Here is a 16,811-nt window from a genome sequence, read left to right on the forward strand (position 1 = left end):
TGAAAAATCGTGTCCTGCATGCTTTTCACTTCTGAATTATCCATCACAGGATATTCCACACCTTTGTTTGAAGCATCTTATACTGGCTACTCTCAGAAGATTAATAGATCGCTGATTTGGTCCAGAGTGGGAATTCTCATCTTTCCAATTTGCAGTGATGACCAAGACCCACTGAATGTAAATGAATAACTGAACTAATAGCAGAAAGAAGGACTGGTGATAAAGTGTGTAGCTTCTTAACTGCTACAATTACAGTTAATGAAATATCAATAGACAGAAGCAGATAGTAAAAATACAATAGTATACTTTGAATTAACAGTGGACTTCCCAGTAAAATGGGACTGTATTAGAGCATTCTGCTGGGACAGTTTATTCCATTCGTCTTCTATTTAAAGAAGTCTCCACAGATGCCTGTCATGTACTCTGGGCAGCCTTCCTACAATTAATAGTCTTACTATTTCGTCTTTGCTGAGCTTTAGTAAGACAATACCATTTGTTTAATGCAGACTAAAATACACATTGATAATGAAGAACAGATTAGTTAAGTCTTAGTTAATTACTATTTTCAGTACAGTTCACTATCAATTAATTATATTATCATGCAGTAGCTAGCATACGTCTGCTCCCAATTGGTTAAATACTTCTGCAACTATACTCCTACTGAAATCCACAGCAAAATTCCCATTGCTCCAATAAGCTTTAATGAAGCTCCTAAGACTAGGGAAAACAAGGCCAGTCATCTGTAGTTTGTGTTGCTTTGCTAGCATTTATGACTTTAAATGAAGTAAAGCAAACTTACTCTGTTCTGCATATGGCTTGTCCTATACTTTCAGCTGTGCTATCTGCCACGTAGGAGTGCACTAAAACATGGGTTTGAAGGGGTTTAGAAGCTGAATTTATGCCATAACTTGGGTGTATTTGCCAGAGAAAAATCCTTGAACTGCAGACAATGTTTTTAGTGCAGGGACTCTTACTTTGATGTTTGGAAAAGTGGCAAAAAGCATGCTGGTTATCAAATACATACTACTGCAGCAGACAGGATAACTGAAATTCAGATATGCTAGAGACAACCACTGCAATAAAATTTCCATGTTAAAGAATTGTTGAAAAATAAGAATAAGCATTTTTCAATAATACTATTACGCTGGGCTTTAATGGTTAGCTTGACCCCAGAGCTTACCACAAATAAACAAACCATAACCACATAAAACTGCTGCTCAAGACATTGCTTAGAAGAATATGTCTAATCATAATTTTGTTTTTTATTTAATTTATCACCCTTTTCAGTGTTTAAACGCCTAAAGACAAGATCTGCTATACAAATGCGGCTCTATATATGAAAGTCTCTAATGAACATCTACACACTTAGGGTTGTTCCTCCCCTTCACAATATTCACCTGCATTTTAAATAAATTGCTGATCCCTTTCAAAAGCATTTGAAGACATTGGAACTGTTTTTTCAGAGTGTGTGTCTTTCAAGGAATAATACCAAGATGCTGACATTATAACACTATTTGCTGAAAACCCCAGACTCTTCACCACATGCACAGAGTCTAAGTCACGCTCCAGAAATTCCTGAGGTCTGCACTTGGGGTGCATATGACTTTGGGAGAGAGTCAAGGTTCATTTCTTGATGCAGCTTCCTCCAGTAACTGGTTTATAACCTAAAGCATCTATTCCATTACTTTTATTAGACTCACAAAGCTTATTTGCTACGTCACTGCCCTCTGTCTCACTACCAGTGAGACATATCAGTGAAGTATGCCTCATCATCCAGAAACTAGTGATTTAGGGAACATTAATATTCTTTGACCACTCTGTGCTCAAGCGTACAATGTTTACTGGCTGGAGTGGTTGGTCCAGGGATGTGGCGACTTTAAAGTCAAGGCAGAGAGACCTATTCTGTAATGAAGAAATGGAATTTCCAGAATACAATTCTTCATGTACAGGGGATGTTTCTTGCTTTGGGTTTACACACTGTCCTCGTACAGGAGTCTCGGAGTCCAATTTGTTCTCCAACATATTTTCAGAGTAGTGCTCTACTCTATCAAAATGATGCATCTCCCAACTTAAGAGTCTTGTCCATAAAGATAAACAAATCATCTTTTAATTCCGCATTACTAAAGCTAGTAGACTTTGCTCCTTTAGGGTGTTACTGTGTAACATTTTGTTGTCAGGAAAACAATTAAAATAATATTTGGATTTTTTAGTAAGTTACTGAAAAGCAAATCCTTTTAATCCTCTCAGGTAAATAAACGAAGTTTTGTTAAATAAATTCCTCCATCCATAATGTACAGATTTTAATTTCTCTGTTGAATGATTACACAATAGTCCATGTAACTAAGATATAGTGAATTTTTCCTCTTTACTTTGTACTCCTTAAAAAGATTCAATTTTTTTTGTACAAGACACTAAAAAATATCCCATTTCAGTTTTCCTATTCCAAACTAGATTCAAAATGTTTCTCCTTTCCCTTAGCATTAAGCTTCTGGCTTTGCAATTAACACACATCAAATAGATCTCAGGATGCCACCAAAATGTGTAATGCTACTATGATGCATGTTTAAATTTAGGCATGCAAGTAATCTGATTGAAGTCAGTATCTGCGAAGTCAAGCACATAAGACAAAGCGTTTAATATTGTTTCTGTGTTCAGGTTCTCAGATGCTTTCATAGCCATTTCTCTAACATGTTGTATCATCTGCATCCCATTTAAAAAAAATACTAAGATACCCCTCAGTGTGCTGTACAGATATTCTCAAGAGTACCACAGAAAGACTCAGTATAGACCAGTTGTTCATGGTATGCCTTTCTTCCTAAAACACTAAAAATTTCTTAATAGTGCAACAAAGAGAACTAACTTGAATTATAGTTGAATTATACTGAACTACTGAATTACTGTTAAAAGTAGCAATTCTCTTGTTTAACATAATGCTAGATACGAGAAATCACTTAGTGCAGAAACTTGAATTCAGTACTCTAGCAAAACCCTACCGACTTGGTAAGAGTTTTACGCAAGTAAGTATTAAGTGATTCTTCAAACACTTCTGAATTATTAATCAGGCCTGCAAGCACTTGCAAAACTGGGGTCTGAGAATTTGGTCCTTTATTTATTTAGAATAAAAGAAAAGGAAATATTAGTTTTTGCTGCATTTGTTGAATTTCTAAATCCATTGAGATAATTTATTTGTAATATTTCAAAAGTTTTTTTTTAATCATCCCATATATGACCAACATTTGTAATCCCTGTCATTCCTATAATGAATTTTAGATACAGAATATAAAAGTATTTTTTGTTTAATCTTACAAAAAGAATCGTTATATTTCATGCTCCAAAGCACACAATGATGACTGGAAAGATTATGAAGTATCCTAATTATCGCATTACTTCTATACAAAATACAAAATCTTTTAAAATACGATATCGGAGCAACATATTTGATTTTTTTTGTTGTTTTTCTAATGTCAGAGCAGAATAATGCATTTAATGGATTAATAATCTGATACAGAGAAATACCTCCTATGCAATAACTCCATAGAATGCAACACTCTGGATTATTAAAATGTGCTAGGTAGACTAACCATAATTTTAAAAAATTCCTGCTGAACAAAAAATACACAGTTTGACATAAAGACCAGCTGACTTTTAATTATACTTTAATTCAAACTACTTTATCTAAATGAAAAACCCACTACAAACACACAAACTACACGCACTATACTAGCTAGGCAAACTCACAAAGTATGTTTTGAAAAGGGAATGTATCTAAATTCAGGAATTTTTTTTTTTTTTTAAAGATTACAGTAACTGAGCTAAAACAACATATTTCAGATTTGACAGAGGAGGGGGAGAGGTTGATAACAAACTAAGTAATTCAATACCTTCATTCATATGACCTTAGTCTGACTGCAGTTCAATTAGCCTATAAAACCTGAATAATTTTTACAATGGGAAAAACTTAAAATACATTTTTTTTTATGTATAGCTCATTAGTTTCCTAATTATTTCCTCTTCCTTCAGGACAAATAAAAAGGCATCTTTGCAGTTCATCTCTGAACAGGGCTGTGCATAATCCTATTGCAAGAAACATTATCATAGGTCTGCTGAATACAGGTATCAGTGTCTTCACCTATAGATACACTGTAGCATCTCACATTGTTCTGACAGCATTTCATGTATTTCTTACAATCTAATAAAAACATCTGCAACAAAGAAAACCATGACTATTTAATATTACAAGATATTGTAGTATAAATTTATAGCATTTCTCAACTCTAAAGAAGTCAGGAAGAATAGTATTCATAAATATCAGGAACAAAGCCCCCAAATCAAAACAGTAACTTAAAAAGAACCAAAACAAGATTTTAGAAGGCTGGAAAGTGCTTTGAAAACATTAAAAACAAAACTCTACTATTGCCTCCGAATTTCTTGCTATAAGCTTTATTTTTTCACATCCCATCCTGAAGGGCAGACAATGCTAAATTTATGACAGATTAGCAGAATTTCTCAGATATATATCACAGGTTCCAGTCACTTGCATTAAATCCCCCATAGCTTCTCTACATGGCCTACTCCAGAAAAAAAATAAAAATAATTTAAAAAAAAAAAAGCTGTTTTTTCCTACCTGTACATTCAGTTTTATTTACAATGCCTTGAGAGAGAGAAAGACGTAATGGTACAGTTACACGAAACTATCCCACATCAATCTCAGCTGTTCTACTGAGAGTACGAGTACCAAAAAAAAGTTACACTAACTTTCACAATTACACACTAATTTTTAGAACTATCACACAATGACAAAAAAGTTATCAACTTGATAAATTACAGGAAAAAATACGATTTTTTAATTTTTAAAGAAAAATAAAGTTACTAAAAATATATTTTTTACCATACCTCGTTTTAATTTTTTTTTCCAGAAAGCTGATCTTAACAGGTTATAAAGAAAATTATTTCTTCAGCCACATACCTTTGTATTTTATTTTTATTTAAAATAAAAAGTCACATAAATGATAAAAAATTTCGTTTTGGCCATTTGGCTCCCTCCCCCAAATTGACACTTTATAAAAACCTTCTGTACTTTTTTCCCCCCTCCCTCTTTCCCTCTCTACTACCTCCAAGATGGTAGGAAAGTTGTTGTTTTGGAGGGCAGAGGAGCCGCTCTCTGATGTTATGTCCTCTCAGTGCCTGTAGTGGTGCTGTAGGAGGCTGCTGGCTCTCTTCTTGAGCAGCCCCAGCAGCCCTGCCTTCTTTGCTGGAGAATATATTCAGGGATTCCCCTTAATAATCACCTACCCTCTGAGCACTTTGTAGTTTTAAAATAATAAAGAGCCCCCAAAGCTTCCTCCCCACAAAAAGCAGGATCTTCTCAGAGCCAGGGGGGCAGCAGCTCCTCAGCACAGAGCCCGAGCCCATTCCCAGTCCCTCTGCTGGGGAGGAAACTCTGATCTGTCAGCCCAACAGAGGGAAAGGGGGGAGAGGAGAGAGAGGAGAAAAAAAAAGCAGCTGGAAAGGTAAGCCAGGCCCGGCCTGCATCCCCGGGCTCGCGTAGCGCGGCAGGCGGTGCGAAGGGTGCAGGGCGGGCGGGGAGGCGGGCTACGCGAGGCCGGGGATCGGCCGGGGCGGTGTAGGCCGCAGCGGGGGGTGAGGGGAGCCGGGGGGGTTTTTGAGGCTTTCGGGCGCCGAGAGAAGCGCCGAAGGGGGGTGAGACGGTCGCTGGAGCCCAGCGGGAGGGTCGGGGCGCGGCGCCGCGGAGCATTTGTCCGAGAGGTGAAGGGCGGCGGGGGAGAACGGGGGCGGGGGGGCGCTAGGCCTCAGCGCGGCGCGGCCCGGCCCGGCAGCTCCGCTCCCCGCCCCGCCGGGCCGGGCCCCCCGCGCCGGGCCCCGGGCCCAAAGCGGGCCGAGCCCCGCCGCCGCCGGAGCTTGGCGGCTGGGGGGAGGCGGCGGGGGCGCCGCGGCCGGGGCCGCTCCCCCCCCCTCCCCATGCGGGGCGGTGGGGCGAGGGGGGCCGCGGGACGGGGGGGCCGGGGGCGGCATTAATTGGCCGAAATGACTTTTAATGAGCGGCGGTGGCGGTGGCCGGGGGGGGGGGGGGCGCCCCCTCCCCCAGCCCGGTCCGGGGCCGCCGCGGCGGAGGCGGTGCCGGTCCCGCGGGGCGTGCGGGGCCGCGCCGGCCGCGGCCTGGAAAGTTTCGCGGCGTTTTTAGGGTGCTTCCCCCCCTCGCCGCCGCCGCCCGCTCCGCGCCCGCGGCCGTGGGGACGGGGCTGGTGGGGCGGGGGCGCCACGGGACGCGGCCGCGGCCCCCCTGCCCGTCCCGGCCCCCCCCCCCCCCCAATCCCCCCCCGCCGGTGTTCCCCCTCGACCGGGCCGGCGGCGGGCTGATTCGCCTCGCAACTTTTTTTTTTTTTTTTGGGGGGGGGGGGCGGTTTTGGGGGTGTGGGGAGGCCGTTAGAGTGCCCCCCGCCCCCCGTACCCTGCCGGCACATGGGGGCCCCGGACTGGCCCCTCAGGCTGGGAGTGAGGGACAGGAGTGAGGGGCTGCCTCGGCCTCGCCTCCACGCCCCGCCACGTGCCGGGGCTGGCAGCCACCTCAGCCCCACCAGGGCCCGGGCCGCAGTCCCTCAGCCACCCCCGCTGTCCCAGGACCGGCTGGTGTCAGCAGGACTGGGGCAAGAGCCCACTGGCCCCGCAGCCAGGGGAAGGGATCGCCTCAGCGGCCCCTACACAGCAAGGGCCCTGTCTGGACTTGGGCCCTGGCCCCCTCTCATGTTCCTGCTGGGGGGACCCTAGCTGTCCCCGTGGGCTGGGATCCTGCTGGGGCGGGGGGTCCCTGTGAGGTGCCGCTGCCCCCCAGGACTGAAAATGAAAGGATCCTTTTTTTCAGGGAAAAGAACGTCTGGTAGTTGTGAAGTGAGTCCACTGGAAAACCCACCAACGCGCTTCACCCCGCACAGGTGAAGTAGCGCCGGTTTCTAATGCGGGAGGTGTCTAGTTTTGGTCAGATGTTCCGTAATATGTCTTTTAGCTCAAAATGCTAATGGCTTTGTACAGGTAACCTCAAATGAATTTTGGAAATTACAGTAACACTTACCTTAAAGCCTTATATTATACCATCTGATTAAAATACGTAGATCTATAGTTAGTTCTAACTTTGTTACTTAACAACATATGATGAAGGTTTATTTTAAGGCTGCTCTCAATTTTTGAGGATTGGTAGACTTAAAAAGAAAACTGTCAAATTTAGGGCAACGCATTGTTCCCTTGTAGTTGAGTGCCCTCTCCTGTGGGCACCCCTGTACCAGCAGTGTTTCACGCTAAGGTTGTACGCACCAGGTACCGCTGCTGATTGCTGAACCAGAGCGCTTGTGTTTTGTATGAAGCTGTCACTTACAACCTGGTGACATTTTTGCAGCCATCTTCAACCTTTTATGTGGTTTGCTTGTAATATATACGTACATCAGACAAGTTTTATTAATTGTAAAGGTAAATTATCTACAGAAAGCAACCTGAAATTTACTTAGTGGGAATTATTTTGATGTTTCAATATTTTTATGATGAGTGAATGAATTTGTACGTAGGGCCTGGTCCTACAGAGTTGCATGTACCGTGTTCTCACAGTATGGTAAATCCTCAGGAGGTACAAATTTATTGTAACACCATATTGAAACTTTGAAAGCTTATAACTGCTAAAAGGCTGCTCTGTGAGGAGCTCTACTGCTTTATTTTATTTATTGAGTATTCCTACTGAAGCAAGAATGATATTCCTGTATTGTGTGAAAATAAGCTTGTTTGTCTTTGCAGTATTGGGACTAAACATAAGACTAAGGTATTTTGTTTAAGCTCATATGCAAGTGCAGGTTATCTGTTATTTAAATAAATAAAAGACTTGGACTTACAGCCTTTTTTTTGTTCAAGTACAGATGCAAGGTATGCTGTGGTATGTTTAGTCTCTGCTTTCTGTCAGGATCATGCTTTTGATATTTTTGAGATAACATTTTAAAGTGCATTTTTGCGATGTTGCAATGGCCTAAATGTTCCATTTATTGCTGCATCTGAAGGCCACCTTTCTGCAGCCCCGCTGTCCTGGCAAAACCTGGGCCTGTTTATAGCCACATTGAAATAAGTGTGCTTCTGTGCAAACATGAGAATCTGCCTGTGAGGATGTGATTGCAGGACTGGGGCCTGAGACCTTCTGCTCAAATAGAGAAATCCTTGTTGAAAAGACTTCCAAAGATATGGAGCCCATCTTGAACCTTAGGTCCGGAATAGCCATGTTTAGGAAATTATTTTATTGAAATCTATAGGAATGTGCTCTTAGTGACTGTTATGAATCCTTCTACTTAACATCTTTTCTCTTTAGAAATCCTTTGAAGTTTCTAAAATTCCTAGAGTCTTAAATGTTTGTTGTTTTTTAGGCTTTGGGCTGTCTTTGTCATGTTTTCTTTAAGGTACTATTTATCAGATGAGTGAATCAGCTGAAATTAAAATTCCTGCTTAAGTTCATTTTGTGTAGGAAAACAAAAAGTAGAACCTGTTCAATTTTGGAACAAAAAGAGTTATTTTCCCTCCTCTTAGTTACGTTTTCTGCTGTTGATTGAAACTTGTTACAAGTCTATAAGTTCCCTAGCCATTATTATTATTAGGAATAATACTTAAATTTAATTCTGTATTTATTGCATTATATTCTGAAGCATAATCTATATTACCAGTATTGCCTAAAATATACTGCTGCTTTTCTGTTAATATGTCAGACATCCTTATGCAATATAAACTGCCTTTTTGCAGAGTTGAGGTAATAAGCTTTCTAAAAAGGCAGAATGAGGGCAATGTTGCTGCTTCTGTCTTCCTAGGTAGATTTTAACATATGAAAAAAAGTAGTCCAAAATATGATTCCAGGTGGTAACTAAAAATGTCTAGTAAGATCTTAACATGTTAAGTGCTTTGATCTGTCAGGGTACTTGCATGTGTGTGCAGTACCTTGACTTGTGTGGGGCTCTTCAGAGGTCTTTTTGATTAAGGACTGTAGTCTAGTTAATAAGAGTGTTCCCTATAGGCACTCTTGTAGTTGACTTCGGTTGCTTCCCAGTGTTTTCTGTCTCAATCTGGATGCTTTTACTAACAAAAAGAGTCTTGTTTCTAGAATTACAGCAGGCTTGGTTTGGTAGCTGAGCATAGTTGAGCTGTTAAATGACCAGAACTAAGCCAAAGTTATGGTTAGATCAGAAAGTGGGGACAGAAGTTACAACTTTGTGGTGTTGATGTCGACCACAATTAGATGCGGTGTGCAGCTTCTCGTGATAGAACAGAGCACTTCACAGAGAGGTACTAGTTGCCTAAAGTCTCTTAGTATGAAATAGAAAAAAGGAATGTTTCTGCTTTCTCTCTAATAATACAGTTTTTACTAATACTGGCTGAAAGGTTTTACTGTAAGGTAGCTTTAAATGAGTGTCTTTTTGCAATTATTTTTATGGTCTCTGTTCATCTTTGAGTGGATGAAGTTCCATGTTGCCCAAACGTCTTAAAATCTATGTATTTACTGTTAGTCTCAGCAAAAGGATCAGACAGTGGCAACACAGGGAATTGTTCTTTCTTGGTCAAGTTGAGGAATCAACAAAACTGCTATTTACGCTATTTGTGTTTGTGGAAAAGCTGAGATTCTTGGAGATCCATGTTCCACTTCTGGCCCCAGGCTGATGGTTTTGGAAGCATATGTAGATGATTGTACCTTGTCTGTGAGATGTCATGAACACACCAAGCAATTTAACATGAAATCTGCGCTAGTATTAGCAAATGCAAAACAACACAGTTAAGACCTCTTTAATCGTGGCTTTTGTTTGGATGCAATGTGTGAAGCTCTGAGCTCAGTGCTCTTAATTATACATCTTTTAACCACTGACATATAATTGCCTTGCAATTTGCAATGCATTTGGGGATTCCTTTGCCTAAAAGGGTCTTACGTACATTGAATGTCAAGTTCTGAGCATATGTTTAAGAATGTATCCAACCCACATGATTTAAAATCTTCTAATATTTTCAGCATGGTGTTTTCTCAAAATTACTGATTGAGTTTTGGGGCTATAATGCTTTGGGCTTTCTAATAGTGACTAAGCCATTAACTTCTCTGTAGACTACAGATGATGTCAGGTACCAGATTTCTGTATGACATAATGCTGATACCTAGTATAGTCTAGCAAAGATTGCCCCCCAAAGTTTGCTGCTACACTGTTTCCCAGGCTCTCTGAAGGACTGTTTAACTGTTTTAGGAGAGGATATGTGGAGTGCAGAGCTACAGCTTTGTATCTTGGAGCTGATGTGTGCTGCAAGGGAACTGATTGTGCCTGCTTGCCAGTAATAAAAGCAGTTGGGAGCTGGCTTGTTCCTATGCCTGATCGTAGGTACTGACAGTTGCGCAGGTGTGGACCTGTGTGTATTTAGGTCTTTCATTTCTCTTTTACAGTCACTTTGCAAACCACCTTCTGTTGTCTTATGGACCACCAGTGGCTGCACTCAGCAGGACAAGTAGCTCTGCTCTAAGTGATGATGTTGTAGAGTGTGGCTTTGCTCGATGTCCCGCCTGTCCTTGCTATAAAGCCTTGCTGGGATGCTAAGTTTGTTGCTCTTCAGATGTCCAGATAGGGCTTTTGCCAGAGGGAGGAGATTTCCTTCCAGTGGACTGCTCAGGAATAAAAAATGGGAGAAAAGGAGAAATTAACGTGTTACCAAATTACAAATGTTAGTGGTAGCCTCTTAAGAACATAAGAAATACCCTGCTGGGTCAGATCAGGGGTCGATCCAACATAGTATTCTGTGTTGGGCAGTAAGAGTAAGTGATGCTATTTAGGAAGAGCATGAAAGCCCAGCCACTTTTTAGTGTTTTCTTCCCTTACTCCTCCACCATCTGTGTTTGTTAAATTAGGCATGCTAGCAGGTACATCACTTATGTCCCCATTGTCTATGAACTTTTCTGTTGTCTTTGTGAACCTGATGATACTGTCTGCTTCCATAGCCTCCTGTGACAGCAAGTTCCAGCAGTTTACTACCCGTGAGTATAAAAATGAAGAAGTACTTCTTTAATATGTTTTGAGTCAATATCTTACTAGCTTCATCAAGTACCCCTAGGTCTAATGTTGTGCGATACGGTATACGACCGTTCTATATTCACCTTATCCCCTACCATGATTTTTTAAACCTCAGTCACGTCTTACATCATTTGGCAATGGCACATGTTTTTGGATTCTCTTCTGTTCTTTGCCCTGTTGCTTCTCACTAGCTCAAAATCTTTTATTTAGAAGCAGTTATTTAAGGAAAATCTAGGTCCCTCAAGAAGCAGCCTCTGGTTTCTCATTCATGGGTTGTGGCTAAAGCTAGTTTGAGCATATGCAGGCATAAATTATGTTTCTGTTGAACCTTTCTACAGCTTCAATGTAGAGTATAAATGCAAAACCCAGAACAGCTTCCAGAAAGTTTTGTACCCTGATATTTTTGCAGTGAAGTACAGCTGCTTAAGCATTTGATTTTTCCAGGGGAAGTCCATGTTTCCGTCATCTCTTACTGAATCCTGTGGGACAAAAATAATTTCTCCCCCACCCACTATTTAGCTAAGTGTAGTTTCAGTTCTCTTCAGTTAAGCGACATGTGCCTATTCCATGCTTGTGCTACTTTTTGTGTAGCAGCAAAAAGCGGTGTTAAGAATGCCTGTATATTTTGTTCAAAATAATATACTGCATCAGATTAAATCAGAATTAATAGCTTTGAAAGTCTTTGTTGTTTTTATGTATCTATATCTATCTGGTATGCTATGGAAGTAAAAAGAAAAAGCTCTTTTTAGATTAAGTACAACTTCAGTCTCTGATCCTGGCAGTGTATCCACATAGTGCCACTGTCTTTCGGGGAGTCTGTGTAGGAATCTACCAATAAAGATATAATTGCAAGTTTGAGAGAGTTGCTGTATGGGTTTTTTTATATAACATTGGCTGCTAGGTGTATTAGCTTTCTTTTTGTTTGTTGCACTGTAGTTGCACTAATTGATTCCTATCAGGATTTTTAACATGGTAATATTTACATGAGCTTCTCTTAGTGTATATATAGACCCAAAAATTCATGTTCAAGCTCATTGGTTTCCCTGAGGATTGTCAGTAGTTTTGCTTAAATGTTTCATATGGCATTGTACTTGTGCCCTGTATCTTTCAGACAAGTGAGAACTAAATGCCTACCTTGACACAGTCAAGTTAAATGCAAAAATAAGACTTAATTATGAGTTAAGTCCAAAAATAAGACTAGGGGCACAAGAATAAATCCAGGATTATAGTGGCTGGGAACTGTGGAGCAGTTTCTTTACAGAAGCTTAACGGAGGCACACCAGGTATGCATTTCTTGCTGTTTACTTTGGAACCGTTCTGAGGAACTCTTTTTCTTTGGTCTGTTGCTTGATAACCTTCAGAAAAGAAATGTTGCTGGGTTGTGCAAAAGAGGAGAAGGTCATTGATCCGTCAAAAACTCTGCAAAGCATGATAGTAGTAGCTTAAAAGAAGGTGGTAAATAGAAAGAAATAGAGAGCAGCGTGAGTCACCCCAACTGCAAGATGCACTTGTTCTTTCAAGGTTTTCATCCTGTCCAGTGTGCCACCAAATACAAGCTTTGGTTAACTGTCGAGAGAAGCAAACTCCAGAGCAAAAGGCTTGCTGTCAGCTTTGTTGTGTGTATGAGATGCAACTGGTTAAGACTCATTTGATTACTTTTGCTGCCATAGTAATAGAGGAGGCTGTCTCTCAAACATACAGGACCCAAACCCAGATCACAACTCCCGTATTGGGCATGTCACCATGGGATTTATGTTTTTCTTTCACGTTGTTGCTGGATAATACTGAAGTGTATGTCAGTATCTGCCTTAACAAAGGTGTCTGAAAGGATTATTTGGTTCTCCGCATGCTGAAGAAGAGATAGTTCCCTCTTCCCATTCTGTGTTTTTGAAGGGCACAGCCAACAATGAACTTTTTTGTACTTAAGGCTGATGCGTTGTGAAGGGTAATACTCCAATGATTAGTTTCAAATATATATAGTGTGTGCTCTGTACTTTCATGTGCTTCCATGCATTGAGAGAAGCTGGGAAAGGTGATTGGAACTGGATTAGATGTCCGTGCTTGTGTTGTGGCTATCCAGTGTAAACAAAGTGCGAGGCCCCTGCCCCTGGGGGCGTGTGCTTGCATGTGTGCACGGAGAGGGAACTATGTGTATAAAGAGGAAATTAAAAATGATCCTTATTATTGTCAAATGATTAATCAGGTTACTTGTGCTAGTTACATTTTGTAGCGCATGTCTCCATTCTGTATGCTGTGTATGCTGCATGTGTACATATACAACTGTTTCAAGAATTTTAAGTGTGTTTTAAAATTTTTAGCAGTCTTCTGTCCTGCTTCTGCAGCTAGATATATGCTAGTGAAAGGCCTGGTTTATGCAGTTTACTTTTAGAGGTGTGATGGGGGGGTTGTTTTGCCCTAGGGACTTAAAGTTGCTTTTCTACATGCCCCAGTGCTTGTCATTTTCTCAAGGCCCTTTTATACAGTGGAAAGTGAAGGCTTGTACCTTCACAAGAGGAAACTGCATCTTTCCTGCAAAGTCTGTGTAGACTCCCTCCTTGCAATCATGTTCTTGCCATTTTGGGCCTTGGGAACAAGTAAGTTGATTGAGGTGGTAATCTGTACATTTGTCACATGCCTCTAATTTATTACATATTTCCTGAATATCACCTCTATGTACATTCCTTTGCTTGATATATAACTCATATGAAACGGAACCGAGTACTGAATATACCATGTTCAAAAGAGTTTATTCCAGCACTTCAGGATGGCCTTTCTGAATAAAAGCTGCTTTTTGCAGGCTAAGCTGAGTGTAGCAGAGTAGCTGCAGGATATGTGTACTGTTAATTTTATTTGAAGCTACTTGGGGTGGGGTTTTTTGTTTGTTTGGGGTTTTTTTGTTTTGTTTTGTTTTTTTTAAAGATGATTGCCAAAGACTCCATAGTGTTGGGAAATGAAAAAGTACCTTATGACTGCATGGATTTGCACTGTAGCAGTCTATTTTAGGGGGGAAAAAAACCCCAGCTTCTTGCTAAAATGACATTTCAGCCCTCCTGGCATCAATGGGAGTACTGCCTCTGACATTATTAATGCCCACATTTACCTAAAATAAGTACAATAAGGTAGGAAAAGCTCTGAAGAACCATGATGACCTCAGGAAGGACTGCATATTGATGCTTGCAGAAGCTGTGGGCAGCTACAAGATCTGAAGACTGTTCGTCAGGTGTGGTAAAGAAAGCTTTTTAAAAAAAAAAAAAGCTTTCCTGCACTGTGTGATGAAATTAAGATTTTGCAGAGCAAGGACAGTCGCCAGTGTTTTTGTAACCAAAGATACAAGTATGAAGTAAAACCTCTGCAGTCAAATGGCTTAATCATCATTCAGCTTGATTCCTGAAAGCAAGTGATCTAATCTGATGCTTAACCTTTTTCAACTTGTAGCTTCTGATCACTTTCTGATAGATGAGTGGAGTTTTGTTTAACAGCTTTAAGTGTGGTGGCAGTACAATGTTTTTTTCCCCCCAGTAATTTCCTTTCACGGTTTCCAAAGATCCGTGACTACTGATTGAAAACTATTGTGCTAGTGAATTTGGCTTATTAGATGCTAGCTGAACCACAGGTTTAGTGGCTACATCTGGCCACTTACTTATTAAGCAGTGATAATATCTATTTTATTCTGTCTGACTTTGACCTTTTTGATATTTTCCTTAGACAATCTGCTTCATCTTGATTCATCATCATTCCAGGATAGTGGTGTCCTTGGGGCTCTCTCTTAACATTGATATGGTACAGAAGATTTAAAATCAGGTATTGTTTTGGGTCCCTCTTTCCTGCCCAAATGAAACATGCAATCTAGAACTGAATGTGTTTTTTTTCCTTATGTGATTTGTCTTAATATTTTGGTTCTTTCAGCTGATGTTCACAAGGAATAGAGTCACGTGATGTATGAAGGCAAACACATACACTTCTCTGAGGTTGACAATAAGCCCTTGTGCTCATATAGCCCCAAACTGTGCAAGCAGAGGCGACTTAACGGCTACGCCTTCTGTATCAGACACGTTCTGGAGGACAAGACTGCCCCCTTCAAGCAATGTGAATATGTGGCCAAGTATAACAGCCAACGCTGCACCAACCCCATCCCCAAATCTGAGGACCGTAGGTGAGTTGTGGTTACCCATCTGCAAAGTGGGAAGTGGCTGGGACATAGGCATGAGTTTTCTTTTAAGATGCTGCCTGGTTTCAGGATGAGGGAGGAACTGGCCTGAGTGGACTGAATTCCAGGATGTTCCTTTGAGGGTTTTGTTTTAAGACCAGTAAACTTTATTTTATTTTCTGTGGGAGTCAAGTACTCAGAAAGGGGGCAGTAACTTACTCCCAAGGAAGTTTTCGAGAGAGTTCATTGCTTTTCTGATATTCACTATAAACTGTGGATCAGACCTGCTACACAGTACCTGCTGTTCTAATTAATTTGCTTTGTCACTCACAGTACGTGCTCTTAAAAAGCTCTGCTTGTTTGGCCAGCTGTGCCAAAAGCACACTTCCATCTGCTTTTTCAGGATAAACAGTTGAAAATGCATACCTTCTGGGCTTAGGGAGCAGTGACACATAGGGACGAATCCAGAATTACAATTCAGTGTTTGTGATTTGGTACTGATCTGTAGTGTTGTATTACTGGAATAAAATAAATATTACTTGATAACAGATGAGCCAGCTGGGAAAGTGCTGTCCACTCCCTTTCTTCTTTGCTTCCCCCCTTCTTCTTCCCCTCCCTGCCCAAATGAAGATGCCCAAGGTGCCCACCTATTAAATGCCTTGCAAGAGATAGTGCTTGAAGTTGTTGGAGAGCTGGGAATTCAAACCAGATTTCCTGAATTGCAGCCCATACTGTAACCACAAGGACATTCTTCCTTGCTCTTTAAGACTTCCTGAACACCAGACTCATTGGTGTTGCTTGGGCTGAAACAGCAGAATTTGTCTAATCTTGGCTGGCAGGTATATATGACTTTAATTTTTCAGAGTCATTGTTGCAAATTTTGCCAGTAACACAGTAGTTAATTATGTATATGTGTTAACTATCTGAGGCTTGTTCTGTTAGAAACGATTTTTTAAATGTAAAATACAAACAAAATATGCCAAAAAAGAATCAAACCACTATTCACTGACCTTTCACATTATTAGCTGCCATTCACTAACCTTTTGCATTATTAGCAGTGTTCCCACTGTGCCCTACATCTAACTTCCTTCTCAGCTCACAGCTCCCTCTCTTGTCTGAAACAACAGTTGGACTGTGCTCTAAATTAACTTGCACTTCACCTGCCATTTCAGTTGAGGAGACTGATGAAGTGAGAAAAAAACATGAATGTTTGTCAAAAGCTGTAGGGCAAATGCTCAAATGGCACAAGATGAATAACTTTAAGCTGTAATTTGACAGTCGGTGACTGTTTCTTTGCTACTGTACAATTGAGGCTGTTTGGAAATAAGCTCACAGAAATGATCATGGAAATTGTTAGCGCAAATGGTATGCTGTAATTTCAGATGCAAGAGCTGACTGAGCCAGAGTTGCTGTTTACCAGGGGTCATACTTAAAAACAATAGAAATAATAGTACTTAATGGCACTTCTTTAGGTCTCATATGTTCCCATGGAATTTGAGATTTTTCTTTACACCTTGAATTGAGTTCACACTTTGTTCTTTTTGATTTTTCTCAAGTTGAAGTGAAGTGTGGTCATGACATCTGGTGTA

General features: G+C 40.9%; 1 protein-coding gene across 1 annotated transcript in view; it reads left to right on the plus strand.

The window, feature by feature from the left end:
• The first annotated feature begins 15,006 nt into the window (after positions 1 to 15,006).
• Positions 15,007 to 16,811, plus strand: part of INO80D (INO80 complex subunit D) — a 32,988-nt gene continuing 31,183 nt past the window's right edge. Inside the window, exon 1 of the mRNA XM_050899888.1 lies at positions 15,007 to 15,228. Coding sequence (XP_050755845.1) covers positions 15,011 to 15,228 — 218 coding nt within the window. The 5' untranslated portion in view covers positions 15,007 to 15,010. The remainder of the gene's footprint in view (positions 15,229 to 16,811) is intronic.

Source organism: Gymnogyps californianus, chromosome 7 (assembly GCF_018139145.2).
Source record: "Gymnogyps californianus isolate 813 chromosome 7, ASM1813914v2, whole genome shotgun sequence".
Taxonomy (NCBI): Eukaryota; Metazoa; Chordata; class Aves; order Accipitriformes; family Cathartidae; genus Gymnogyps; species Gymnogyps californianus.